At 44.3% G+C, this 17,378-nt stretch overlaps 2 protein-coding genes across 2 annotated transcripts in view; one reads left to right on the top strand and one right to left on the bottom strand.

Annotated features, from left to right (window-relative positions):
- LOC139380929 (major histocompatibility complex class I-related gene protein-like) overlaps nucleotides 1-17,378 on the top strand; it is a 401,721-nt gene that overhangs the window by 70,874 nt on the left and 313,469 nt on the right. The gene's annotated exons all lie outside the window — the stretch shown is intronic.
- Nucleotides 1,057-17,378, bottom strand: part of LOC139380928 (aryl hydrocarbon receptor-like) — an 80,046-nt gene continuing 63,724 nt past the window's right edge. The window contains exons 3-11 of the mRNA XM_071124096.1: nucleotides 13,932-14,032; nucleotides 11,818-11,907; nucleotides 9,438-9,558; nucleotides 9,106-9,245; nucleotides 8,540-8,742; nucleotides 8,167-8,276; nucleotides 7,927-8,068; nucleotides 5,937-7,803; nucleotides 1,057-5,742 (exon numbers count right to left, since the gene is read on the bottom strand). Of these exons, the coding sequence (XP_070980197.1) occupies nucleotides 5,482-5,742; nucleotides 5,937-7,803; nucleotides 7,927-8,068; nucleotides 8,167-8,276; nucleotides 8,540-8,742; nucleotides 9,106-9,245; nucleotides 9,438-9,558; nucleotides 11,818-11,907; nucleotides 13,932-14,032 (3,035 nt within the window). The 3' untranslated portion in view covers nucleotides 1,057-5,481. The remainder of the gene's footprint in view (nucleotides 5,743-5,936; nucleotides 7,804-7,926; nucleotides 8,069-8,166; nucleotides 8,277-8,539; nucleotides 8,743-9,105; nucleotides 9,246-9,437; nucleotides 9,559-11,817; nucleotides 11,908-13,931; nucleotides 14,033-17,378) is intronic.

Here is a 17,378-nt window from a genome sequence, read left to right as displayed (position 1 = left end):
AATGTATGAATAGCCCAGGGCACACTCCAACACTCAGACAGACATGCCAGAGGCACATGTTCTCTTGATAAGTGAGTGAATTTGACAATTTTCCTGCCCTGCTAAGCATTCAAAATGTAACAAGTATTTTTGGTTGTCAGGGAAAATGTATGGAGTAAAGAGTACAATATTTTCTCATGGAATGTAGTGAAGTAAAAGTAAAAGTTGTCAAAAATGTGAATAGTTAAGTTCAAATACCTTAAAAAACGACTTAAGTAGTACTTTAAAGTATTTTTACGTAAGCACTTTACACCACTGCCTATATCCTGTGTTATGTGAAGAAGACAGAGACATATAGGATCATGTATGTAGGGCAGAGGGGGGGGGGGGGGGGGGGGGGGGGTGGTCTGTTTTGTAACAATACCCTCTCTCTAAATTCAATTGAATGGCTTTATTGGCATGGGAAATGTGTTAAAATTACCAATACAAGTGATGTATATATTAAACAAAAGTTAAATAAACTCTCTCTAAATTACATTTTTCAATTTAAGGGTCTTTATTGGCATGGGAAACATATGTTTACATTGCCAAAGCAAGTGAAATAGATAATAAACAATATCTCTCGCTCTCTGTGATTAATGACTGAGTAGTAACTAATAGTCAGAGCCTGCACCAGGACTGTAATGTGAGTGGTACCTACGGGCCGGGCCGGATAGCCCTGGTTGGTATGGTATGATTGACATTGGCTGTGTGCCAACCTGTGGCTGCAGTGCCATGGAAATCTCATCAAAACCGGCTATCTCTGTTTCTTATGTCTCTGCCACAGCACAGAAGCCTTTATCCCTTCATTATAAAACCATACCTGCACTAATTCACTGATTGATGATAGAAGTCCTTTCGCTGTAAATTCAACTCACGCAGATCCATAAAGAGGGGTTTTGGATGGGCAGTGTGGGGTGATATTTGTTTACATAGGTAATTGAGATTATATTATTCAGTCAGCAGTAAAAAAAAAGATGTGCCCTCCAGTGTCCAACAGAAGTATTGCACTTTAATAATGACCAAGTAACACATTAGTAAGTTATTAGAAATCTTTTTTATATGAGAAATAATTTTACAATTGAGAATAAAAGGTAACAAACATAAGCTGGTAAATATCACTACATTGCATCCGCTATACTTGCCTAAATACAAGTGAACTACACTAAATTAAATATTTATGTGGAGACAAATATTTCCAAGCAGAACAAATGTCTAACAGATGTTGTAAGGCCACGAGACATAATAACAACATGAAATAACCAAACATACGACAAACAAATGCAAAAAACTGAAATATTCATAATATATTGATGCTGAACTCTGCAACTGCCTGATGTCGGAGACCGTTGAAGAGTAAGCTTAACGAATAGATATACAGCAGGGGGTGGATTAGGGTGGCAAAATTCTGGGAACTTTTAATAAATTCCCAGGTTTTTCCCTGAAATCCCAGTTGGAGGATTCCCGGAATCAGGAAGGAATAAGCAGGAAAGCTGGAATCCTCCAACCACGATTTCTGGAAAACCAGGAAATGTATTGAAAGTTCCTGGAGTTTTGCAACCCTAGAGGTGATATATAATGTATACCCTTCCCTTTCTTTCATATCAACTTTGATACAAGGAACTTTATCAACATTTCAAGGCAGGCGCTTTGAAAACTTGCCACCCATTATATTATAAATCAGCTCGGTGAAGCAAAACGCATGAGAAAAGTTGATAAATGTAATTCAAAAGCAAAGCTAAATGTGAAAAAAACCAATACATATAACAGCTCCCTTTGCTATGTGTAACTTCCTCTGCCTTATTGAGCTGAGAGAACTGAATCAGTGAGAGCAGTTTGGCAGGAGAGGCCCTCTAGTTGGCCGGGTTTAGTTTCCGCCATATAGGGGAATATGGCGGAAACCTGCCTTGTCTTTTCATATGAGCAGAATGAGGAAATAGGTCAAGGGAAATAAAAGGTGGGCAGCCATATTGATTTAGCCTCAGATGCCTTTGAGGGAGGAGTCAGAGTGATGACGGGAGACTTCAGTGTCAGGGGGCTTTTACAACGGGAGGACCTGCCATGTTACTGTAAATCATCAACTGACATGGGACTAAATGGGAAGTTCCATTTGTCGAATATGCTGATCAACATGTGGACTCGTGGGAAGTTCTACTTCCAGTCCCATGTCTATAGTAACCATGGTTACTACACTAGACTTTTAGGACCTACAGTGCCTAGTGAAAGTCTGCACACTCCTTCACATTAAAATGTTATCTAAAAATTGCATTACACACTTTTTCCTATTGATGTACACAACCTACGCCACGTTTTCAAATTGAAAAAATAAATATAGAAAATGTTCCTAATTAATTACAAATAAAACAAAGATGTCTTGATTGCGTATGTCTTCACATCACAGAGTTGGTAATTGGTGGAAGCACCTTTGCCAGCCATTAAAGCTGTGAATAAGATTCTACTACTCTTAGGGCAACATACTGCATATCCATTGTTTTTGTCAAAATTGCTCAAGCACAGTACATTAAGGTGGGAATCATTGATGCGCAGCAATATTCAAATCTTGTTTCTGATTTGAGCAGGTTTAAGTCAGGACTGAGACTGGACCATTCAGGACCACTCAAGACCTATTGGAAAGGCATACTGGTGTGTCTTTGGCATTTGACTTGTCATGGCAGAAATGTTAAAATCTATCCCAGGGTTAGGTATTCAGAAGACTGAGGCTGGTTTTCCTCTAGCTTTTTACCTGGGCTTTGCTCCTTTTATATTTATTTTGATCCTGACAAACTCCCCAGCCACTGCCATGACAAGCATACCCATAGCATGATGCTGCCACCACAATACTTGAAAATACAGAGGATCAACAACATTACATTCACTCCACATTACTGGCCTGTATGATAAGGTGAAGAGAAGGAAGCCTGTGTTACAATATCCATTACAAATCATCCATTCTGGTTGCAACAAGGCTCTAAAGTAATACTGCAAGACAACACGGCAAATATATCACTTTTTGGCCTAAATAAAAAAAACTACAGGCTTTTGTCAAATCCAATATAAACCGTCTGTATTTTCAAGTATTGTGGTGGAAGCATCATGTTATGGGTATGCCTGTCACTAGTAGGGACTGAGGAGTTTGTCAGGATCAAAAGAAACATGGAAAGAGCAAAGCCTAGGTAAAAGGTTGAGGAAAACCCTGGAATAGAGTTTTATTTTCAGTGGCACAGTTACAAAAATGTTAATGCCAAAGACACCAGAATGGCTTGAGTGTACTTGAGTGTTTCTTAGCCATGACTTAAATTTGCTTGACAATCAGAGACAAGGTTTGAATATGGCTGCCGATCAATGACTCCTGAACAAATTTACTGACCTTAAGCAATTTTGACATAAACAATGAAAATATGTTTCTCTAAAAGTTGGTATAATCTTATTGAAAATAATTCACAGCTGTAATGACTATCAACGGTGCTTCCACCGGAGACTCCCAAGTGGTGCAGTGGTCTAAGGAACAGCATTGCAGTGCTGAGGCGTCACTACAGCCTCGGTTTCGTTCCCAGGCTGTGCCACAGCCAGCCGTGACCGGGAGACCCATGAAGCAGCGCACAATTTGCCTAGCGTCATCCGGATTAGGGGAGGGTTTGGTCCAGTGTCGTCCGGGTTCGGGGAAGGTTTGGCCGGCTGGGATTTCCTTGTCTCATCGTGCTCTACCGACCTCCTTGTGGCAGGTCGGGCACCTGCAAGCTGACATCGGTCGTCAGTTGGACGGTGTTTCCTCCGACACATTGGTGCGGTTGGCTTCCGGGTTAAGCGAGCAGTGTGTCAAGAAGCAGTGCGGCCTGGCAGGGTCGTGTTTTGGAGGATGCATGGCTCTCAACCTTGACCTCTCCCGAGTCCATAGGGGAGTTGCAGCAATGAGACAAGATTCTAACTACACATTGGATACCACGAAATTGGGGAGAGAAAAATTACAACAAAAAGTATTAACCCCTCGGCTGCGAAGATCAAAACATCTTTGTTTCGTATTTCTTTTTTATACATTTTTCTTTCACTTTGAAAATGTGGAGTAGATTGTTTAGATCGGTAGGAAAAAAATCCCTTTTCAGATTTTAAGGTAGCAAAATGTGAAGACTGTGCAAGTGGCGTGTCGACTTTCACTAGCGACTGTACGTCTCCTGAGTCTCCTTAACATGCAGTACACCTTCCTCCACAGATGATATTATGAACGAAAAACTAAAGTAAAAAAATTACCACAAGTTAGCATATGGCTCAGTGAAGTTTAGATAAAACAAAGAAACAACTATAAATGGATTGAATACTATTGATATAGCATTATCAACATACTTTAACAGACTATTGTTAAATTGTAATGACATTTGGATACCAATAGCATTACAAGGAGTACAATCTGAAAGCACATAATTTGGTTTTTGATAGCCTACTCTGCAACCAATGCAGACATTTCAATGAAATATGTTGCTTTTTCCTCAGAAATTCTATTTGTACACTGCTTCATTCATTCTTCAGAACAAGCAAACACAAACAGGAACACACCCCGTGTGCACACAGTCATATTCATCACAGCCATAACACACTCACATAATAAAAACAATAATATCTTTATAATAATATAGAGGCCATTTCTGTATTTACACTTCATTAGGGTTGCAGGAACATTCAATAAATTCCCTGGTTTTCCCTGGTTGGAGGATTCTGGATTTCCTGCTTATTCCCTGATTCCTGATTCAAGGAATTCTCCAACTGGGATTTTGTAAAAATTAGGAAATGTATCTAAAGTTCACAGAATTTTGCAACCCTACACTCCATATATAAATTGAGGATGCTATGCCTTTATTTTTAATCTCTGAGTACAATATCAGTTTTTTGTTTGTTTCTCCACGAGTGAAAACTTGAATGGTGTCCTGTCACCATCCAACTATAATGTAAGAAGAAACAAACGTAAAAAGAAATGAATATGGCCTGCTTTATTAATATATATAAATTCATTTTGGGAATTGAGCATGACCCTAAAAAGCCATTATAACACAAGCCAAATTCACCGGTGAGGATTCAAACTTCATTCATATCATTGAAGTTGTGACAGATACTGTTTTTCCACAGTAATAAAACCAAAGACAAGGCAACAACAAACAAAAACAGAAGACAACCCAACAAAAAAAGAAAGAAAACCAGTTCCATGTAAAGTTGCTGCTTTTTTGTTCCATTGCTGACAGAAGTGACAAGTGCTTAATCAAAAGAGTCCTTGTATTTCCTGTAAACACTGATATGCGGAGATGAATGGTGTGTCTGACTAGGGGATGGCTTGTCATCACGACACCCTCCCTGAGGCAGCTATTAAGGCAGTGTGTTATCTTTGAATGTGTACGGATGGATGGATGGATGAACAGATCCATGGATGGCTTCCTCCTCTTTTTGTCCATAATGTTTACAGAGTAACGTGACTCATGTTTAGAAGTCGCAATAGTTGGTTTGGTTGTGGTCTGTAAAGCACATGGTTCCATTGACAAGTGGGGCTGAGGAGAATGTTCCATTGACAAGTGGGGATGAGGAGAATGTTCCATTGACAAGTGGGGATGAGGAGAATGTTCCATTGACAAGTGGGGATGAGGAGAATGTTCCATTGACAAGTGGGGATGAGGAGAATGTTCCATTGACAAGTGGGGATGAGGAGAATGTTCCATTGCTGTCTACTACACAGAGGCTTGGGATCTGTTGGGGGAAAAGTATGACAAATAGACCCTGGCTTGTTTCATAAAGTAACAATTAATAATATCAATAAATTACTTCATAATTAGTTAGGGCCCTGAGTTTTCCTAACCACGTGACTTGACCAGTAGAACCAGGTTATGTGGTAAGGAAAAAGTCAGTGCTCCATCCACAACAGAGAGAGGGGACATAGTTACCTGTGTCTGTCCGACTCTGTTGCGTCCAGAAAGGTACTGCTGCATGGCCAGTAGGCTCTCGGGGGTGGTGATGTTGGCCACAAGCGGGCGAGCCGGGAAGCTGATTCCGGTGTTGTCCTGGATGATGGCTGACGTGTCCACCACCGGCTCACTGGGGCCCCACTGCAAGTAGCTCTGGTCCTGGGGGTCCACCATCCTCCTCTGGCATACAGACAAGGGGGGAGGCAGAATGGTGCCATCCACGTGGCTGTTTCTGTTGGGGAGGGGGGGTGAGACGTTCTCAAACATACAGCTGCCGGATGGAGCAGGCTGGCCGTTGGCCAATCGCCTCTGCTGGGGTTGGTGGTACAATCCGTTGGTGTTCTGTGGCCAAAGGCCTGTGAGAGGGACTCTTTGGGTCTCTGTGGCTTGACTGTGACAGTCTGGGATTAATTGGTGTCCATTTTTCATTGTGCTGGCGGGTGGTGGTAGCTGATGCTGCTGGTTCTGGGGCCACTGCTGCACTTTCTGGGTTTTTAGTGACTGAAATGGTGCACTGCAGGCAATCTGGGGTGAAACAAAGCCATTACTGGGAATCAAAGATGGCCAAGCATCCACCAGAATAGGTGGTAGATGTTTGGACTGTGGAACAGAGATCTCCTCTGGTCTGTTTGGTTCCATTGCAGCTGGCAAGCCATTATGAGGGAAACACTGTGGAGGTGGCTGGTTAGATTGGACCTGGCCAGCGATGATCTGAGGGCTTCCCATGTGGTTGTTTGGTGCCTGAGCACAGGATCCAGCCATGCTAGTGCTTAACGTGACAGACTCATTCTGGCCTGAGCTATGTGGGTTACTGAGCTCGGGGAGCTCCAGAGAGGGGGTCAAGATGTCGTTGAGCTGTAGCTGCTGCAGGATGGGGATATTCAGGCCCGTCTGAGGAATCTGGGGGCCGAAGTGGGAGAGCCTCTGGGTGCTCTTGAACACCTGCTGTGGTCCTGCCTGGTTCTGTCCTCCATGGTTCTGTCCTGTCTGGTTCTGTCCTGCCAAACCAACTACTCTGTTGCCTGTTACCTGACTGTGGCTGATACCATTTAGATCGTTCCCTGGGGAGCCATTTTGGACAAAGCTGAATTTGTCAAGCAACCCGGGCTTGCACTGTCCGGCACCTGTAGGGCTGACCACTCCTGTGAATGGTCCACCCTGGTTGTTGTTGTCGAGCACCCCTGTGAACAGGTTAGGGTCGTTGTTGACCATGGTGGAGCAGTTGGGCTCGTTACCGCTCCCCTCGCTGCTCTCCTTGAACAAGGCTTCCTCCACGTAAGAGAAGATGTCGTTGGTCATGATGTCATCCAGCTCTAGGGAGGTGTCCCCGCTCCCGGTCCCATTGGAGTTCTGGCTCAGCCTGAGGAGGGTGTTCTCCCACTCCATCAGCTCCGCCGTACCCACGTCCATCCCCTGCAGAGCCGCACACAGGTCCCCATCCTGCGCCATCTTCTCCAGGGCATCGATCATGGCTACCAACGCCCCCTCGTGCTTGACCTCCCTGGGGCTATCACCATCATCAACCCCGTCGGGCCCCTGGGGCTCCATGCTACTCTGCCAGGAGTTACAGGCCACGTTGGTGAGCGCTCGGCTGTCCATGAACACCTGGTCTATGGGTAGATGAGGCTCCTGGGGCTGGGTGTAGACGGATTCGTCCTGCTTTAGTAAAGAGCCCAGTAGAGACTGGGGGTCCAGAGACTCCACCTTGCAGATTTTTGGGGGGTTGGTTTGGAACTCCGTGGCATCCAGAGTGGGGCCGGTCTCGTACAGCAGGGCCTCCCCGGTGGTGAAGCTGAAGGGCAGCTGCATCTTCCTCTGGCGTAGATTCTCCTCTCCCTCAGAATTACTAAAGGGATACAGAGAGAGAAAATCATATGAATGAATGATACAATCATATATTTTGAGACGCAATGAAATGACAGTCAATGATGATGCAGACAGATTGTACATTCAGATATGAATTACTCACAGTAAAGCTCTCTGGCGTGCGATGATGAAGTCAGGTCTTCCTCCTTTGTAGACAAGCCTGGCATTGGCCTGGACCCAGACCCAGCACCCAGTCTTCTGCAGCAGTCTGAACGTGGTCAGACCACTCTCTCCTGTCTTAATCACTGAGGGGAAAATATTCATATTATTAGATAATCGAACAAAAAATAATGATCAAACAAATAATTGCTAGAGAGTTATTATGAACCAATTGTAAACATACTTCTGACATGGCTATCTGCACAGTACATCATATCAGCTGCGTGGATGAACTGATACCCAGAGCCTCTCATACACAACTCAATCTCTGAGTATCCCAGGACAACCTTCCCCCTGTAGAGAGACAGGCCACACCATGTTAGCGTTAGTGGAAAGTACAGCACATTACACATCATGTTCACTTGTGAAGTCATCCCTCAAACATGTTGAATAGAAAAGTGAAATAGTGACATTTTAAAAACAGTTCCATTTTGATCAAGTCCTACATTTGATCAAGGCACTTAGATTAAATGGTAGCATATTTCCTTCCTAAATGTAAGCCTGACAACTCTTTTTTTTGGACCCAATGAGAATTAGTTTCAGGCCTTTAGAGTCACCTGGCATCGACACCCGTGGGGGTGAAGTCAAGCTTGTGTTTGGTCTGGAAGAAGATCGTCTTGTTTCTGATCTCCAATATGGACGGGGTGTGGACAGGGGTGGCGATGGTGAACAGGCCCAACCTGGGCTGGCTGTGCGTCCCGTCATCCCCCAGCATGCTCTGGCAATGGAGGAACTTCAAACGCCCCTGGAAGTTCAGAGCCTGGATATGAGGAGAACAAAGGTATGTTAGACTCTTAAACTTAGCTAGTGATTGATCTGAAATGTAGCTAGTGATAGTGATTGATCTCAAACTTAGCAAGTGATTGATCTGAAACGTGCCCAGTGACTGATTATATAAAAAAGTTTTGCCAAACTTTGCCAAGATCCACCACTCACATCGTACTGTCAAATTAATCAACAGTGCTGGTATGTGTTCATTTGACACAATACAGTGTATGAAGTACTTTCTGGTGACAATACAAAGTGGATGTTTTCTCTACAGCCCTATAGATGAGAGACTCACCAGGAAGCTGAGAGACTCACCAGGAAGCTGAGAGACTCACCAGAAAGCTGAGAGACTCACCAGGAAGCCAGAGGAGTTGTCCAGGAGGCAGCGGAACCGACACACGAAGTTCCTCTCCAGGAAGGAGGAGTTCTCTGGTGGGAGCTGCTCAGGGTTATAGGTCACGATGTTCCTGGTGATGTCACTGCTGCTCGCCATGCCTGAACATAGAAATGTGGTGAAAGATCGTAAAATGAGAGCTTATCATCAAAAAACATGGGCCAAATCATAAATTGAAATAAACACACCTAGCTCGAGCATGCTCCCATTGACATCAATCGATGACTTCCACTAAAATCCACTGAAAAAAATTCCCCAAACTGTCCACAACCCATTCCCTCCAGGTCACTCACCATCTCCTCCCTGCTCTGGGTCAAAGGGCTTGGGGTTGAGGGCAAAGTGAAGCTGTCGTCTGAACGTGGCTCTGTCGTCTGTGTGGATCAGCTCAAACACACTCTGGTGGACCACGTCTGACTACAGACAGACAAAGAGACAGGGCAAACCAAAGTTAAATCTAGTTTATGACTATGGCTGTAGCCTCCATTGTTATTGTAGAGGCATAATAATAATTGTGTCTACAAGCCGTATCAGGGCTTCTTAATGACATGGGTACTTCACTTGTAGTCTCAACTGGAATGGACAACTAATAGGACAACTAATAGGACAACTAATAGGACAACTAATAGGACTTTAGTAGGACTTTAGTAGGACTTTACTAGGACTTGCAACTGTGTTGCCCACCCCTGAAAAACTATAACGACAATGTAATGGACCGGAGCTTATGAAGTCTTACAAAAGCATGTGTGTGACTAAGCAAACAAACCCTGAAGCCACAAGTCTGAAGTGGGCCCTGGACACTGTTTGTTCCTGGTTTCATGTGATTCACTTGTTACTTAGAAGTTTCTCTCAGAACAAAAGGAACTATGAGGTTTGTGGTCAAAGCCAAAGCGGACTCTTGGAAGTTGGGACCCGACAGAGTAACATCACATTGCCACATAGCCCATCAGTCAGACGGCACTCATACATTTTGCCTCGGTCAAACTGTATTAACTGAAACAAATGAGCGAACCATAACCCTAACTATAATCTAACAACTATAAACACTGTTTGCCTTGTGATTTATGTCCTAAGTGGGAAACACAGTAAGCTCTGGGTGTGTCTGTTGTGCTGATCACCCGGTGGAGACAGTCCATGAGTGACAACTCATAAAGGGTCAAAGTAAACTACAAAGCAGGGTATGAAAGACACCTGTTAGCACTGAAAATACCCTATAGTGTATAACTGTAATGAAGGGGACAACCCCAGAACTATATGGCGTCCAACTGGCATGATGACTCCTTGCTGTCCCCAGTCCACCTGGCCGTGCTGCTGCTCCAGTTTAAACTATTCTGCATGCGTCTATGGAACCCTGACCTGTTCACCGGACGTGCTACCTGTCCCAGACCTGCTGTTTTCAACTCACAGATGTGATGTTGTGTTATGTTACAGATGTGATGTAATGTTGTGTTATGTTACAGATGTTATGTTACAGATGTGATGTTGTGTTATGTTACAGATGTGATGTTACGTTATGTTACAGATGTGATGTTGTGTTATGTTACAGATGTGATGTTGTGTTATGTTACAGATGTTATGTTACAGATGTGATGTTGTGTTATGTTACAGATGTGATGTTACGTTATGTTACAGATGTGATGTTGTGTTATGTTACAGATGTGATGTTATGTTACAGATGTGATGTGATGTTGTGTTATGTTACAGATGTGATGTTGTGTTATGTTACAGATGTGATGTTGTGTTATGTTACAGATGTGATGTAATGTTGTGTTATGTTACAGATGTTATGTTACAGATGTGATGTGATGTGATGTTGTGTTATGTTACATATGTTATGTTACAGATGTGATGTGATGTTGTGTTATGTTACAGATGTGATGTTGTGTTATGTTACAGATGTGATGTAATGTTGTGTTATGTTACATATGTGATGTTGTTACAGTTGTGTTACAGATGTGATTTGATGTCCCATTTGGCTCAGTTGGTAGAGCATGGTGTTGGTGTTGGTAGAGCATGGTGTTGGTAGAGCATGGTGTTGGTAGAGCATGGTGTTGGAGTTGGTAGAGCATGGTGTTGGTAGAGCATGGTGTTGGAGTTGGTAGAGCATGGTGTTGGAGTTGGTAGAACATGGTGTTGGAGTTGGTAGAGCATGGTGTTGGAGTTGGTAGAGCATGGTGTTGGTAGAGCATGGTGTTGGAGTTGGTAGAGCATGGTGTTGGAGTTGGTAGAGCATGGTGTTGGAGTTGGTAGAGCATGGTGTTGGAGTTGGTAGAGCATGGTGTTGGTGTTGGTAGAGCATGGTGTTGGTAGAGCATGGTGTTGGAGTTGGTAGAGCATGGTGTTGGAGTTGGTAGAGCATGGTGTTGGTAGAGCATGGTGTTGGCAGAGCATGGTGTTGGTGTTGGTAGAACATGGTGTTGGATAGGTAGAGCATGGTGTTGGAGTTGGTAGAGCATGGTGTCGGTAGAGCATGGTGTTGGAGTTGGTAGAGCATGGTGTTGGAGTTGGTAGAGTATGGTGTTGGAGTTGGTAGAGCATGGTTGTGGGTTCGATTCCCACAACCCTGGCGTATGCACTCACTACTATAAATCGCTCTGGATAAGAGTGTCTGATACATGACTAAAATGTCAAACGTAAACGTAGTTACAGTTATGTTACAGATGATATTGTAGTTACCTGATGGAAGCCCAGGTAGTCTTGGATAGTAGGAGAGGAATAGAACACATGTCCCTCAGCTGTGACCACCAGCACAAAGCCATTCAGAGCCTGCAAGACCAGATACAGTGTTAATACAGTAATGCACACTCTCACTATATAACATTTAATTTCACTGCTCCAGACGAGCTTCAAAAACACACGCATTAATGACAGGGTTGCATTAAAGATGACATTTTGTTAATCTGGGGGTATTATAATCTGGCAACCTGTTTATTATGGGGTATTATAATCTGGCAACCTGTTTACTATGGGGTATTATAATCTGGCAACCTGTTTACTATGGGGTATTATAATCTGGCAACTTGTTTACTATGGGGTATTATAATCTGGCAACCTGTTTACTAGGGGGTATTATAATCTGGCAACCTGTTTATGACGTGGGTATTATAATCTGGCAACCTGTTTACTATGGGTTTATTATAATCTGGCAACCTGTTTACTATGGGTATATTATAATCTGGCAACCTGTTTACTATGGGGGTATTATAATCTGGCAACCTGTTTACTAAGGGTATTATAATCTGGCAACCTGTTCACTACAGGGGTATTGTAATCTGGCAACCTGTTTACTACGGGGGTATTGTAATGTGGCAACCTGTTTACTACAGGGGTATTGTAATGTGGCAACCTGTTTACTACAGGGGTATTGTAATGTGGCAACCTGTTTACTACATCGGTATTGTAATCTGGCACCCTGTTTACTACAGGGGTATTATAATCTGGCAACCTGTTTACTACGGGGGTATTATAATCTGGCACCCTGTTTACTACGGGGGTATTATAATCTGGCAACCTGTTTACTACGGGGGTATTATAATCTGGCAACCTGTTTACTATGGGGGTATTATAGTCAGGCAACCTGTTTACTACATCGGTATTGTAATCTGGCACCCTGTTTACTACAGGGGTATTATAATCTGGCAACCCGTTTACTACGGGGGTATTTTAATCTGGCAACCTGTTTACTATGGGGTATTATAATCTGGCAACCTGTTTACTACGGGGGTATTATAACCTGGCACCCTGTTTACTACGGGGGTATTATAACCTGGCACCCTGTTTACTACAGGGGTATTATAATCTGGCAACCTGTTTACTACGGGGGTATTATAATCTGGCAACCTGTTTACTACCGGTGTCACGCCTGCTCCAGCTCCCCGGCACATGAGGGCACCAGGCTACCCAGCATTGTGCACTCCTGCCATCATCATTATACACACCTGCCTTCTCCCTGTCACGCACATCAGTGATTATTGGACTCAATCACCTCTGTCATTACCTCCCCTATATCTGTCTGGTTCCCCGCTCTGTCCCCTGCTTCTGCATTGATTGTCATATGTCCTTGTTTACCCGTGTGCTGACGCTGTTCCTCATTAAAATGTTCAACTTCTCGTACCTGCTTCTCAACTCCGGCGTTGGTCCTTACAAAGGGGATATTATAATCTGGCAACCTGTTTACTGTCTATCACAGTTCCCTCTGCATTGACTGATGATCATACCAGCCTCCATCTTGAGAGAGGAATCTCAAACATGCCAGTCATCGCTTGGTGTGAAAATGTACCTGACATCTGAGAATGAGAAAACAGCGTGCTAGAGCACTGGGGGAGCGTTCGCTTTGTTAAGCGTAGTAAACCGTGACCAGGCCTTGGCATGAAGTACCAGGACAACCTATTTCACCTGTCAAAACTTCCTGCTAAATGGATGGTCCTGGATTATAACTCAATCCACCTGGATTAACAAACGCATGAACAATGTCTGGGTCTTTACCTACTCGTCTGCCAGCCAGTAGTCTCTCGTGACTTTTAACATTCAAAACTGGCCAGCGCCCACAGAAGATTTGGTTCCGGGTGCTGAAATGTCTGTCAGTCAATCAAGACATTTAGACACTATGGGCCCATCCCAAACTACTCTGTCTGTCTGTCTGTCTATCTATCTATCTATCTATCTATCTGTCTGTCTGTCTGTCTGTCTGTCTGTCTGTCTGTCTGTCAATCAAGACATTTAGACACTATGGGCCCATCCCAAACGGCTTTGTCTGTCTGTCTGTCTGTCTGTCCTGTGCCATGTTGTACCTGGAGAAGTAGGTCCCCCTCGGAGAAGGTTGGGGCGTTCATCCCATTCATGTTCAGGCCATCCCCCCCAGGAAACAGGACACTGCTTTTCTTCATGGTTGCTGCAGACAGAGAGGAGAGAACAACAAGCTCACATCAGCACGCTATACTGAAAGCAATACACACAGGAATCTGGGGTTTCTGGGGTCTGGATATTTGGAACTTTCATCTGCCAACTCTTCTGAGTTTATGTTCCCATCTAGTGGCCTAGCCAATCACCAGACCTGAACCCAATAGAACATCTTTGGAGGGAGCTGAAAGTCCGTATTGCCCAGCGACAGCTCCGAAACCTGAAGGATCTGGAGAAGGTCTGTATGGAGGAGTGGGCCAAAATCCCTGCTGCAGTGTGTGAAAACCTGGTCAAGAACTACAGGAAACGTATGATCTCTGTAATTGCAAACAAAGGTTTCTGTACCAAATATTAAGTTCTGCTTTTCTGATGTGTTAAATACTTATGTCATGCAATAAAATTCAAATTAATTACTTAAAAATCATACAATGTGATTTTCTGGATTTTTGTTTTAGATTCCGTCTCTCACAGTTGAAGTGTACCTATAATAATTGGCAGTTTGGCAGTGTATCAAATACTTGTTCTCCCCACTGTAGGTAGCACACAGGAGGACATTTTTCTGTTTAGATCATTTCCTTTTGCATTTCAAGATAAATGTAAAATGTTCCTGTTTTGATTAATTTAATAGAGTGAGTTAGGTCTGCTCTATACAAAATTAGCATACCCCCTGAGTCCCTTCCTTGTTTCACACCTGGTCGTTTTTGTGGATGGGACTACCAGCTCTCTGCAACCTAGAGGGCAACCGGTGGATCCGTCTCTTCTATACCATGTTTCTTGTAGGATGACAATGTCTGTATTTCTGATTTATTTGATGAAGTCCAGGTTCCTGCTCTTTAGGCCAAAGGCAGATGACCTCAGGCTTTGGATATTCCAGGATGAGATAGTGAAGGCTTTGTGTTCCATAAAGTGTCCAATATTGTTGGTCGGGTGGTTTGGCCTCATGCCAGTAAGTGTGAGCAGAGCCTGCTGAGCATCTGGTATATTCCATTAGCTTGGGCTAGTGTAAGAGTAGGGCCTGTTTGCCCACTCACGGCCTGGGAGTATGTGTAACTTTCATGTTGAGGCACTCTTTGCGGGAGTAGGGGACATGGGTGGGCAGGAGGGGCATAGGACTGACCTGAGGAGGCCTAAATGGGGTGTAGGCATGGTTGACTTGGGGGGGGGGGGGGGGGGGGGGGGGGGGGGGGGGGTGTTGATTGGTTGGGGTGGGTGGACCTGGTCGTAAAAAATCTGAAATCCACAATAGAAGCTAGCCAGAAGCTAACCAGAAGCTAGCCAGAAGCTAACCAGAAGCTAGCCAGAAGCTAACCAGAAGCTAGCCAGAAGCTAACCAGAAGCTAGCCAGAAGCTAACCAGAAGCTAGCCAGTTTACTGGCTAACGTTAGTATTCAGCTAACCACGGTTTGTGGTCATCAGCTATCCTTTAGCTCGAAAAGCTATCGCTAGTTTTGTACAACGCGACTCAGACCAGAACATACCGGACCTATTTTTCTCTCCATATCTCCGGATTTCAACCGCAAGCTCTGGACATTTACACCTGGATCTCGCAGCTAGCTAGCTGCTATCCGTGTGACTATTGGCTTACGTCGATCCCGGAGCAAACATCAATTATTCTGGAGCTATCCAGCTGAAGAGTTCCATCAGCCACTCCTGGGCTACAATCACCTATCCGGACCCGTTTTACTGCCGACGCGGAGCACCACCGGGCCTTTACGACTGGACTACCGACGTTATCTGCCCGAGGGAATTATCCAACTGGCCCCTCCGTCGCGACGTTACCTGAACGCCCATCTGCGGCCCGCTAATCGTTAGCGGTCTTATCGGCTGCTATCTGAATAGGTCTATCGGACAATTTTTTCTTGGGTCAGTATAACTATATCTATTTTGCCAATTCGATTGATCCCCTCTACCACAGGGAACCCCACTAATCTACCGACGGAAACACACGAGGTGGCTAAAAACAGACCTCCATCCTATGCTAGCTTGCTACCGATGGCCCGGCTAGCTGTCTGAATCGCCGTTACCCCAACACACCTCACTACTCACTGGACCCTTATGATCACTCGACTAAGCATGCCTCTCCTTAATGTCAATATGCCTTGTCCATTGCTGTTCTGGTTAGTGTTTATTGGCTTATTTCACTGTAGAGCCTCTAGCCCTGCTCATTATACCTTATCCAACCTTTCAGTTCCACCACCCACACATGCGATGACATCACCTGCTTTTCAATTATGTTTCTAGAGACAATATCTCTATCATCATCACGCAATACCTAGGTTTACCTCCACTGTATTCACATCCTACCATACCTTTGTCTGCACATTATACCTTGAAGCTATTTTATCGCCCCCAGAAACCTCCTTTTACTCTCTGTTCCCGATGTTCTAGACAACCAATTCTCATAGCTTTTAGCCGTACCCTTATCCTACTCCTCCTCTGTTCCTCTGGTGATGTAGAGGTGAATCCAGATGACTTCTGTAACCGTATTAGCCTTGGTTTCATGCATGTTAACATTAGAAGCCTCCTCCCTAAGTTTGTTTTATTCACTGCTTTAGCACACTCTGCCAACCCGGATGTTCTAGCTGTGTCTGAATCCTGGCTTAGGAAGACCACCAAAAATTCTGAAATCTCCATCCCTTACTACAACATTTTCAGACAAGATACGGCCAAAGGGGGTGGTGTTACAATCTTGCAAAGATAGCCTGCAGAGTTCTGCCCTACAGAGGTCTGTACCCAAACAATTTGAACTTCTACTCTTAAAAATCCACCTCTCTAAAAACAAGTCTCTCACCGTTGCCGCCTGCTATAGACCACCCTCTGCCCCCAGCTGTGCTTTGGACACCATATGTGAACTAATTGCCCCCCATCTATCTTCAGAGCTCGTGCTGCTAGGCGACCTAAACTGGAACATGCTTAACACCCCAGCCATCCTACAATCTAAGCTTGATGCCCTCAATCTCACACAAATGATCAATGAACCTACCAGGTACCACCCCAAAGCCGTAAACACGGCCACCCTCATAGATATTATCCTAACCAACTTGCCCTCTAAATACACCTCTGCTGTTTTCAACCAAGATCTCAGCGATCACTGCCTCATTGCCTGCATCTGTAATGGGTCAGCGGTCAAACTACCTCCACTCATCACTGTCAAACGCTCCCTGAAATACTTCAGCGAGCAGGCCTTTCTAATCGACCTGGCCGGGGTATCCTGGAAGGATATTGATCTCATCCCGTCAGCAGAGGATGCCTGGTTATTTTTATTTTTTTAAATGGCTTCCTCACCATCTTAAATAAGCATGCCCCATTCAAGAAATTTAGAACCAGGAACAGATATA

This window comes from Oncorhynchus clarkii, chromosome 22 (genome assembly GCF_045791955.1).
Source record: "Oncorhynchus clarkii lewisi isolate Uvic-CL-2024 chromosome 22, UVic_Ocla_1.0, whole genome shotgun sequence".
In the NCBI taxonomy this organism is placed as follows: Eukaryota; Metazoa; Chordata; class Actinopteri; order Salmoniformes; family Salmonidae; genus Oncorhynchus; species Oncorhynchus clarkii.
This window is presented reverse-complemented; position numbering and strand designations above follow the sequence as displayed.